At 39.7% G+C, this 12,163-nt stretch overlaps 1 protein-coding gene across 1 annotated transcript in view; it reads right to left on the reverse strand.

Moving 5' to 3' along the window:
- The window catches only part of PLB1 (phospholipase B1), a 93,718-nt gene that overhangs the window by 35,327 nt on the left and 46,228 nt on the right, over window positions 1–12,163 (reverse strand). The window contains exons 37-46 of the mRNA XM_030945881.1: window positions 10,224–10,275; window positions 10,005–10,085; window positions 8,847–8,912; window positions 8,317–8,417; window positions 7,418–7,499; window positions 6,883–6,987; window positions 5,170–5,265; window positions 4,010–4,081; window positions 2,359–2,430; window positions 130–190 (exon numbers count right to left, since the gene is read on the reverse strand). Of these exons, the coding sequence (XP_030801741.1) occupies window positions 130–190; window positions 2,359–2,430; window positions 4,010–4,081; window positions 5,170–5,265; window positions 6,883–6,987; window positions 7,418–7,499; window positions 8,317–8,417; window positions 8,847–8,912; window positions 10,005–10,085; window positions 10,224–10,275 (788 nt within the window). The remainder of the gene's footprint in view (window positions 1–129; window positions 191–2,358; window positions 2,431–4,009; window positions 4,082–5,169; window positions 5,266–6,882; window positions 6,988–7,417; window positions 7,500–8,316; window positions 8,418–8,846; window positions 8,913–10,004; window positions 10,086–10,223; window positions 10,276–12,163) is intronic.

Genomic DNA, 12,163 nt, shown 5'->3' on the forward strand with positions numbered 1-12,163 from the left:
CTGCTAAATATATCAGCTTTTATTGTTTACTTTCCATTGAGGATGTGCAATTTCAACATCTTATTGCTTTTAGAAACAAAAGATGAAGTTTTTCTTATGCATGATTTTTGGTTAGGAGTTCTTTCTCACCTGATGTTGGGACAGGACTGGATGGAGTATGACCAGGACATGACAGTTCACTGCCCCAGTTCTGAAATGAGAAATTACAAAATTGTTTCATCTTGTAGCTAAAAGAAAATGTGGAATTCATGTATGGTTTAGTTGTACAGTGTAGGGCAAAACGAAGTTAAAACACAGATCCTAGTTTGGTGCCTATGTAGCTCAACAGTCTTTTACACTTCTTTGTGGAACACTATCCAAACAATCATCACTTCTGGGGACATTCTCTAGCCAAAGCATAAAACTCTTCCAAAGGCAAAACATTTCATCTTATATTTCCCTCTCCACTGCCTACAAATTTTGCCCCTGACCTGCACTGTAGGGTCTCCAGGTTTGAAGTCTTGCTCTATCTCAAAAGATAACAGATGTAAAAGCAAATAAAGATCAACAATAAAATCTCCTGCAAAGTTATTATGTTATACTAATGTATTATATTATTAATGTATTATTATATTAGCTGATAAAGGGCTTGAACATAAGTCCCAAGAAGAGCAGTTGAGGGAACTGGAGTTGTTTAGCCTGGAAAAAAGGAGGCTCAGGAATGACTTTATCACTCTCCCACTGTGTGAAAGGAGGTGCGACAATGCACGAGTCTGTCTCTTCTCCCAGGCAACCAGTGAAGGAACAAGGGCAAATGGACTCATGTTGCACCAGGATTCAGGTCGGATATTAGAAAAAATTTCCTCCCTGAAAGAGTGGTCAAGCATTGGAAGAACCTTATATATTCTATTATTATATTATTGTTTCCCATATACTTTGCTAGGAACCTATTCTTTCCCTAGAAACTTTCAACAATGGATTGTTTTTACTGAATATAAAATTTGAAAAAACTTCAAAGCTTTAAAAGTTCCAGTAAAGAAAACTGTTAGGTTCTAAATAATTGTACTTTACCATATATTTTTAGGTGACATAATATTTAATATGTCACCTAAATTCTACCAATTGAAGACATTGAATCAAACACACATTGTAGAACACCTTAGTTCACCAGCAGAGAGAGTTGATGAATGTCTCCCCATGCTTTTTGGTAACAAGCAGCCATATTAGCCAAGAAGGCAGCAAGGGAAAAACTAAAATTGTTACAGTGGCCAGCCCTTGCAGGAGCAACGACAGCTGTGTACACAGATCAAAAGGCCAACCCGGCTAGAAGCAGATCAGGCCAGGGATGTCCTGAGGTCCCTTCCAACCTCAATTATTCTGTGACTGCACAATCCTACCAGAGTAAAACTACATAGACCAGTGATCTTCAGAAAACATGGCTGCTGTTAAAAAACATCTCAACAAATTCATCTGTTCCTGCAAAAAGATGTTGGAATATGCTCCACTATCAACTACTACAGTCTGGTTGCAGAGGCTAGAAAGGACATATAGGATTATTTTAGATCAGAAAGTGTTGCTTTACTCTCTCTACTTCTTTCCTTTATCACTTCAAAAGCTGCTACTGTTGAGATTCAGTGGAATTACATATTAAAGCATAACTCTAGCTCTACAGATAAAAATCCCATATCAGTCCTGCAATCCATGACTTGCTAAGATAATAACTGCTGTTCTTTGTGACCATCATGGCACATAAAGACTTTGATAATTGGGTTAGTCATGAGCACCCCCAGTATGCCAAACTAGCCCAGTCCATTTTGACTGCCAAGCAAATAACTGCACCATTTCTTCAAGTCCTACACACAATATTTGTTTCTGCAGTTTATTGAACATGCCTCATGACGGTTGCTCAGTCATGGTGGAAATTAGGTCCCTTTGAAAATGGGATTCCTATCACCTTTGTATAGGGTCACACACCCAATATGTAAAAGTGACTGCCCTCTACAGGTTAAGCTTACTTGAATGCAACAAAGAACAGTGCCTCCAGAGGAGAAAATCTAAACCTTCCTCAGATTATTTGGGGGCCAGGATTCTAAAATAGTTTCTCCATCTGTGAGGAACTTGTTATCTGAATTAATTGTGCATTCCAGGTTACTTACTTTGGTTACAGTTTTGATACAATTGCACCATTAATTTAATTAATTTTGTTTGGCTTTTAAGAAAGCATTTATTTACACAATGAAAAGTGTAATGCAAGGTAGAATTCTCTTTCCAAAAACTGGTAATAGCTTACATAATCTATAAATTCAGGATTATGTGTTACAAGACAAGATGCAGCTTTACATAGTTTGCCTAAAATGCAGCAAAAGGTGCAACAATTACCTCTATTGGCTCTCTAGTGGGCTCCACAGGTGTGTAGTTGCTATTCCTGTAAGTTCCCAGGAAGGGACTGTTCTGGAGAAAGAGGAAACAAAATAAGAGAAATAAGAGAAATTGGGCAATAAGCACATGGCACAAACTATAGCAAGCGATATCAAGGTATCATATGACCAAGAAAGTAATTGCCTAAAATATAAAATTGGAATCTGGACTTTGAAACATGCTTCTTCCTTAAAATTAATAAAATTTGTGTTTAGTACCTTAGGACAAAAATTACATGTGCCAGATGCCAATTGCAGTTTAATATTTTCCTCTCCTAACATTCCAAATTAGACCTTATTAGAAGTTCAGTCCTTTCAAAAGGTGCTTATGTAGAATCCAGACAAACCTGGGCAGATCTTCTGTGTCAGCAGCAGGGAGTTGAAAGATTGCTTACTGAAAAGATCATTCTTCCCTCCAAGGGAGGCTGCAGAAATTTCATTGTTATTTTTGTCCTCTACTAATGCAGCATGCATTCAGGAAGACATGCACATCATACAGGCTGAAAAAATTCACCTGGAAGTTCACTTACCTCAGTCAAGAGAAGCTCCAGCATCTGCATAGAGAAGTCTTTAAAAGCACTAAAATTAGAAGGCAGGTTTTTATGGTACTTAAAGTTGCCTCAAAACAAATAATTTTCCATGGCTACTGGCACTTCTATCAATGACCTTTTCATTGCATTTAGGCTTACTAAAGGCTCGCCATTTCTGCAAAAAAAATGGCCATATATCTTTTCAAGGGATATAAAACTTTTCTTTGCCTACTTCTGAAAAGCAACATCTTTGAATAAGAGGGAAGGAAGGGGAAGAAGTATAAAATCCACATTATTTGGCGCTGAAGTTGTTCATTTAAGCTGCTTGGAAAGAATGCTGGGTAAATGAAGCAAGATCATTTTGAGCAAATCAGAGGACTTCTGAAATATGCTGGTTAATAACTCAGAAGATTTTCCTTGTCTGATAGGATGGACACAATATGGACAAAAGCCTCGTGCATAACTTGAATGCCTGCCTCCAGACCTAAGAGAACTCAGCTCCCTGATCTGTTCAGTTCTTTGGCCTTCTTGTTGAAATTGCTGAAGAAAGGGAGCCAGTTACTGCTGCCTGCAGCAGTCATTTCCACGTGCTGGTACCTAGCAACTGTCCTGCAAGTTCAGCAGCTTGTTGTGTAACTGCAGAAGCAGCTTCCAAAGAGTCTGAAGTATTCCTCTTATGGGTCAGGCCAGGAAAGCCAACTTGACACTAATCCAAGACATGACAGATTCTGGGTTTTCAAAGCTGCTGTGGTGCCCAAACCTCATTGATTCTGATGGGAAAGTTAATGCAGCATGTTCTGTTGTTTGCTGCTTGAGCTGCCTCTGTACTTCACAAACAACAAAGAAGAACATCTGCTGCAACTGCAAACACACCAATCATCATGCTGTCAGTCAGTATTCACTGCACAGCAAAGTGGCCATGGGACACCAGTGCAGGTATATGAGAACATCTGCTCTCTCAGGAGTAAACAGAACAAAGCTCTAAGTAAGCTTATTCCAGATAGACCAAATCCCTGCTCTCTGCAACAAGCACAAGCAGTACAGCCTCCTGACAGCCAGCTTCCAAAATGTGGGTATGTTTACCTGAGCTGGACAGCCAAGGACGATGTCAGCTGAGAAATCAAATGAGTCAGCTTTCTGGCCCACAGGCTGTAACTGGAAACAAAGACAAAAGAACATATTTTTTAACCATGTCAGCTCATCTTAAATTTGTAAAACAATTCTAATTTAAAAACTCCAATATAAATATGCCTTTCAAATCTATATAAAGGTACCTGTATTCACAGACCTAGATTTACAGCCAAGGCTGAAATGCATCTACTTCTCAGAAAGAACATGGCAACCGCAAAACAAAAGAGCAGCTCTAGAAAGAAGCTTAAAATGGGAAGTGGAAAGCTACAGTGGATCAGTTTAAACTCCTGGAGGATTTTGGCAGGCACATGAAGTACCTTGGAATTTTGCCAGAAGGCAAGGTCATAAACTTTCTTCTCTTGCACAAAAGACATTAAGAGTCCCTCAATTTTTTATAGCTAAGCTGCATGATGGCATCTCCAACAAAAGGTTGTTTATGTGTAGAAGAGAATACCAAATCTAATTAGAGGTACTGCTTGATGATTGCAAGCAATCATGTCAGCTGTTAAAATATTAATCCAAAGTATATGGAAGTTACTATTCAGGGTCCAAGATACTGCCTCTGACTGCTGGGTACTCCTGCACTGCAATGCTAAGTAAAATGGGTTTGCTTAAGCAATCTTTAGTGACTCATCTTTATTGAGCTTAACTCATTTCCAAAAGTAGTAAAACTGAACTGAATTAAAGCCACTTTAATTCCTAATGAGACATTAACAACACAGGGATTTAAAACAAATGTCTAAGTAATCTGTTTTAAATTGACAGATGCAGTTACAATCCTTTATTTGGTGGTTTCCCATAGCAGCCCATAGAAACATCATCCTTATTAAATGCTATTCTGCCCTGCATAAACACAGATGAAGAGGACTTGAAGTCCTCTGTGACTGTGATCATGCACTTGGAGCACCCCTCTCCTCGCCACACACTTTAAGAACCAAGAGGTTCTAGGCAGAGAGCAGTGCCAAAGCCAGAGGGTATTTAAATAGTTAAGGAGAGGCAAACACAAGGTCCAGAGTTATTCAGGCCTTAATTGCAATGCTTATTACAGAGATGTTTTAATGACAGTCAGGTCTAGGTGAAGATCTCACTGTATGCAGAGCCTGTAACCTTACCACAGCATTCCACAGAGCCCTGGCAAGCTGAGAATGGCCTTTCTGGCTTGGATGGAAGCAGTCAGGAGAAAAGTAGGAGACATCTGGTTTCTCTTTCTACAAATAAAAGCATAAAGGACATATGAGTGTAGAAAAATCCCCACACCTTCAATTTGGAGTTGCTGAGGCCAAATCAGAACTAGTAAAGAGAGATCCATGCTACTTGCTCTCCCTACTCCATTGCAGAAAGGCTCCCATTATCTGGCAACACAAACTGTACTTCAGCAGACCCATGAACTACCAGAACACTTAGCTAGAGATGATTATTTGCCTCCATGGGCAGATCCACCCAGAAGCAGTAAAACCACAATTTTCAATTATGGGTACAGTTCCTCTTCAAGTTCTGCAATGAGTTCCTCTCCCTGGTTCCAGTTGTCATTACAACTGGAACCGCAGGCAGCATTATGCTCTACAGTGCCTCCTGCAAAGCTGTGAGTTTTGAAAGGATCAAGAAGCAAGTAAGTGTTTGGTGGAAAGCAGCCAGTCTGACCAAGCGCACCAGAGCAGTCTCCTTTCTAAACAAAACTGTACTTTAATACAGGGTTAATACAGCGACTGGAGGATCTGGAAGAAATGGAGTTTGGAAATTTGTCTGTCACATGAATACTGAGATTAGGGTCACACATGACTGAAACAACTATTTTTGTTCAGAGCAGTTCTTCCTCAAACCTTCAACAGGTCTTTTCAGTGTGGTTGGACTTGATTTTTAGAGGACTACTACCAAAATTAGCATCATATCTTTTGCCATATTTAGAGACAGAGTTTTGAGTTCAGGAACATCTGAATGTTGTGTGAGATAAGAAATTGAAAGAGCATCCTGAACTTCTTAAAATCTGAACTAATGCTTGTGAGACTACAAAAAAAGTTCAGAAATATTTTGCTTCTTCTGGTTTTATTTCTGTATTCCCTACCCTCAGTACCAAAATCCTTAGGGATGACTTCTCATGGGCACCAGCTTCACGCACAAACAAAAGGCTTCACCCAAAAAAAACAAAGGAGGCCTGTGAAGCAAATTTTTCCATAGTAGCACCTTAGTTCAATTATGCCAGAGTTCAATTATGCCAGAGCAATCCCCACTCAATATTTTGCTCCATCTCTTCTCAGCTCCAGATACATATGAAAATAGTTTCACCTCTAGTGAAAGTTTGAGTATTTTCCTGGATTTACAGTTACTGGAACTTGCCCTTCCAGGAACTGAGATATACATCAACATATGAACTACATAAAACTACTTCCATGAGATCCTAGGTAAAGTTCTCTTTCTGTCAGCCACAGAAATATGAATTATGTGACATAAAGGGGAGCTGATGCCATAGTCCTCACCGAGCAATGCAGCTATGTTGCTTTAGGAAGTGCAACTTAATAACTTGGTCTTTTATTAATCATGTTGTATTTTCAGGAAGAAAAATATTTATGTACTTCAAAGAACATACACAAACACACCTCTTAAATCAAGTTTTGACTCAGTTTCCAAAACAGCAATTGATATTGACAGAACAATACATAAAACTAAGAACTGCTTACTATATGAAGAAATCTGTTGTACTATACCAAAAATCAGCAACTTCTTATAAGAAAAGCACAGAACAAAATGAAACTATTTTGAATATAGTCTCTATAGGTAAGATACCCATCCTTAGTCCTTTAAATGCAGAAATCACCTTTAGATCATACCTGATCAAGAGGAACCTTCAGATTTTGGAGGAAAGGCTGGATGACGACTGTGAAATTTTCATGAGTGTCATATCTGCCAGACTCTATCAGTCCCTGAATGCCAAGCTGCAAGAAAGAAAAAACACTAGCAATACTTCAACATCTCTGCATCATAACTATTTTCTTTGTTTGCATTTTCTGAAAGCGCTGGAATCAAAAGGAAGTTTTACTCGTGAACTTAAATAGCCACAGCCATTGGCAAAAGAAGGCTGAGATGCTGCAAAGGGGCTGAGAAGGCTGGAACACAATGCTGAAACTGTTTGTCAGGGACAGGGTTTTGGTGACTAAACTCCCACCAACTAATCTCTACTAGGAAACATCATTTTTCTGAAGACCTCCGCTGCTAGTTTTGGTTACATGATAGGTTTGGATAGCATTAAATGAGTTCTTGCTGAGTTCATAGTTTGGGTAAAACCCAGATATGATATGTTGCTAGGTAATCAAGAGCTCACCTCTACTGGAAATAAAGTAACTGTACCACTCTTAACAGTCATACCTGGTAAGCTTTGATGGCATCTCTCACCATTGTGAAATTTTCTGAGTTTTCTTCTCCTGTGAGAACACAGCTACACAGATAACTGTGGGGGAGGTCAGAAGAGAAAACAGGAACAAAGAGAGTTAACATCTTATAATGCAGAGACCACCCTTTGTCAAGCAATACCTTCACGACATGGATGTAATAAGGGAATCTGTACAATCACGTTTTTTGTGAAAACATCTTATTGTCCTTGCTATTGTAATTTCAAACCTTAATCTTATTTTATGCCGCACATGAATGATACTACTTTAAGTAATTTTGGTTTCACACCCAGATATATCAAAGTTGTGCACACTGTGTAGTTTGTTTCATTAATTTCACCCTGGCATCCAAAGACCCTGAAGACTGGCAGAAGTGCACACCAGAGCTCCTGGGGAACTAGAAAACAGTATTTTGAAATGTACTGCCTGTTTTACTTCTGAGCTGACACCATTCCAATCAACAATTCCTTTTGCATTCCCAAGACAGAGAATTTGTCTCTCTCTGAAAGGTCAGCAAAGAATGCAAATTATCCATTGCACTAAAGACTCTGAAACAGGGGAAACTTGTCTACTCCTCAAAAATATCACAAAAAAAGGCCTGCAAATCTAAATGTTTGTGCACTTCAACCCCATCTTGAAGAACCCTGTTTCAGTAACTTTAACCCTAGCCTCTGAGGTATATATTATGTACAGTTCTAGATATGGCAAACAGGTCAAAGCCAAGAGAAGGAAATGCCATCAGGCAGGGTGATGTCAGCACTGCATGGGAAGGAAGTCCACAGGACTGTGCTGCTACCTTTAAACATCAGTTCAAATTATGAGAGAAGCACAAAATAAGAACACAAACAGGACAAAAGAAAGTCAAACAAGCCTTACTCTGCCAAGTAAGTGGGGCACTGAACTGAAGGGTCCACAAATAACTGTCTCAGAACGGTGATGTCCGCCACATCAACCAGACTTACTAAAGCTTTTGGAACCTGAAAGGTAAGGTTTGGTTTAGAAGAAAATGGCTGGTTACACAGCCCACAGTGTATTTATTTTACCCCAAAGTCCACCCATTTGACACCACTTCCCTTTCTCCATCACCGGAAGGATAAAAAAATTAACAAGATTGAAAAAGCAACAAACTCCCCCAAATCAGCTTTTTATTTTTTTTCCCCAAACCATAGCTCATTGTTACTATATGTCATTTCAGACTGCATCTCACTACTGCAGATATACAAGACAAAACAAAAGGAAATGTTTTTTGTACAAGTCAACAGCATATGTTTTGTACCAGAATGAAAAAAAAAAAAAAAAAAAAAACAAAAAAAAAAAAACAAAAAATCAAACAAACAGAAGAGCTAGCATCAGTCAGTCATGTCTCAGTGTGAGCTAGAATGCTGGGATAATTTCATAGTACTTGCCTCCTTGTGCAGAATATCAAGAGTTTCTTGAATCCTTTTGATGTAATTCCCAGATGAGTAGTGATCCTGATAGAAACAGAACAGATTACTGTCAAATGGAGACACAAGGAATTTAGGTTGGGAGGCAGAAGAATCACATTAACTCACTTCCTTTTCTGCCCTACAACACAGTGGTCAGTAGAATGTTCTTGGTTCTTCCTAGAGACTGGGGATTTTAAGATAGCAATTAATCCCAAACATAGGGAGGCTTGGTGAAATTTTGGATTTAAAATAAACCTTGTTGATTAGCAGCATATTTAACCCAAATCCACTGGGCCCTTCATGTAAAAATGCAGGAAGGAACCCAATCTGAATGCATGCTGAACAGCATAAACCAAGCAGCCACAAGCATGCTCACAGCCAGCTGATAAGCTCTCATAAAATTATGTGAAATCATTGCTAGTCAAGGTCATAGCTATAAATAAGGCTATAAAACTTGGCAGCAGCAGCAGCAAAGAAGCCTAGCAAGGCTCCTGCAGAAGAAGCACATTTCTCAAGCACAAGGGGTTGCAGGAGAATTGAAAATGCTCATAAGAAATGAGCATATTAAAGGCAATAGAGTGAGAGCTGGCAGTGAAAGGTGGCCTCTCCCTGTTGCCTGCCCACTCAGCTCCCATGACCTCCTTATGGCAGCCCTAAAGGCTTCTCCACAATCCAGAGAAGCATAACATTCAAATAAGACTGCAGCAACTCCCCTCGTATATACACCTCAGCAGTCCTAGCACCTCCCCACACTGTGAGTTATGGTGTGATGACAATTGTAGGGTGGCACCCCTTTGAACTACCACTGCCATTCTTGGATGTCTAAAGAGGCCAAGCTAGAGCAGAGCAGTTACCACATCAGAGGAGTGAGGCGTTTCTTCCCTTCCCTTTTTTGCTTATGGTCAAAAAACAGTAGTCAAAGCAGTGGTTCTCATCCTGGAGTAAGCCAGAGAAAACAAAACCATCCTACTCTGCTGCTGGTACCTTTTTATATCAGGGGATTGCCAGCAACAACCCCAGTCAAAACATACAGCAGCCCATGTATAACTCATGTTATGTCTGTGAAGGCTTTATGGTTTCCCTTGAGGTGTTTCTGCACTGACAGCACAGCTGGAGATAACCAGTGTCACTACTCACAGGGTCTTTGCAATAGATGCACAGATCGTTGGCTCCAATGTGCACTGTTATGAGCTTCCAGTCAGCACTGAAGTCAATTCTCTGTGCAATAAAGAAGAAAATAATGAGTCTGAATTTCTTTACCTTTGTGATATGCACGTGGTGTCATTGCAGGTGCATCTGCTGTGTGAAGCAATGCCTATTCATACTGTAAGTTTGAAGGGGTCCCAGACAACTTACCTGATCAGTTTTCATAAGACTCACAAGACTTCTTGCTTGGGCTGGCAAGTGCCTGGAAAGAAGGAGAACTAGTGAGTGAAAGTAACACCTGTATTGAGAGATCAACATTACCATGCTTCAGACATCTTAAATCAAGTTGACAGATATCAGAAAGGCTGAGTGAGGACACAGTACAATACTCATGTTGCTGTGATCAAATTACAGGTTCATATCTTGGTAATAAAATCAACATTAAATCAAACTTGCTTATGTTATATTATGGATGAATACAGATTTTACTCAAGTTCAGTAATTAATCTGGAACTGTAAGTTCAGCTCCTATTACAGTGCTTAGCACCTAAAACAGCTGAAAAGCCAAATATGGCAACAGTTGTATGCAGAGGGCCTCTGTAGAGCTAAGCTGCTGTCAACCTATTCCTTGTAGACTAAAACACAGGAATCCCCAGTCCCAATACTTAGCTGACCTCTTGAGCAACATGTCCCTGAAAAACATAGGTTTCAGAGCTCACTGTGCACACCCTCCTCATTTTTGGAGCTTGCACCTACAGCACATAACTGTACACTATGTGTACACAACTTTTCCAGGGTAATTAAAAATCCAAGAAACCTTCCAGGTTACTCAGACAAATTAAGATGACAGCCTTGCTGTTTTGCAAAAGCCAGGCAAGTACTCTCTTTCTCCTTTTTCTGTGCATATATATACACACAGACAGATAGGATAGATAGGATAAGATAGATATATAGGATAGATATATATATAGATAGATAGATATCTAAAGTGCAATGAGCTTTGTGTTACGTAGGCTGAGTGCTTCAGTTTTATTTGCCCTGACAGACTGGTCTTCAAATATGCACAGGGAAGAGAAGAGAACGAGGTCAGAAAGCATTGACCAGGCAGGTCTGTGGTTCAGAATGAGCTGCATCTCCCTCCAGGCTCTTGTTAAAGACACTGGCTGTCTGTCATTTCTGGGAGCATATCAGCTGACATTAATAAGCATGACACTTGTTTTGTATGGCAACCAGAGTTTAGGTCTCCTTTGCAAGGCTTTGTTTACTGTAGGAAAACGAGAGGTCTCTCACCACCCTTGTCCAGCTGAATACTGATCTAACACTGGCATGGGAGCATCTGCTGAGGAATGAGCCCTGTCATATATCTGCTTGTGCACTGTGTGCATGTAGTAGTTCTTATCACCATTACCCTTGTCCAATGTCATAACCTACATACTTATATCCCAAAGTTATCATAAGCCACAAGTGGTCACAGTTTTCTTCTGCTCTTACTGTGGAAACCCCTTAGCTAGACATCATCTACAATACTGACACAGAGGAAAACACCACATATTGATCTGACAGTCCACAGCATATTTGATTTCTCCTACAGTCAGTGAGGTGCTGATGCATCCTGAGCCAATGCAGACAGCAAGATCCAATAATATCTTGAATGAAGTAGTGCCAGCAATGATCCATCCCTCAACTGCAGTTTCAACCAAATTTAGATCTTGACCAATGGAAACAGTTTGCTAATGGGAAATACAGATATTCACAATTCCTGACACCTGTTTTCTCCTCTCACTGTTAAATTCTTGAAATTAGAGACCTCAGCCAGGCTCTGCTTCAGCAACATTATTCAGATCTATCCTCAACTCTATCATGTACTTAAACACTTTGGCAATGAATGCAGATAGGCTTAGGAACATTTTGCTGTATGAGACCTACATTACTACATTTTCATCTAGTTCAATAAAGAGCTCTTCAAAGCAGCCATGGATTTAATTTTAAGAAACCTTCACACTTGGTTCTGTAAGCTGGTAAGGCTGCAAAATTACCTGATTTCAGAAATGCCCCAGCACCTCTGGAAAGCACTTTCCAGATAACCATAAAGCAAGACAGGCCAGGTAGCAATTCTTAAATATTAGCATTAGCTGGTGGACTTTTTTTGC

This window comes from Camarhynchus parvulus, chromosome 3 (genome assembly GCF_901933205.1).
Source record: "Camarhynchus parvulus chromosome 3, STF_HiC, whole genome shotgun sequence".
NCBI lineage: Eukaryota > Metazoa > Chordata > Aves > Passeriformes > Thraupidae > Camarhynchus > Camarhynchus parvulus.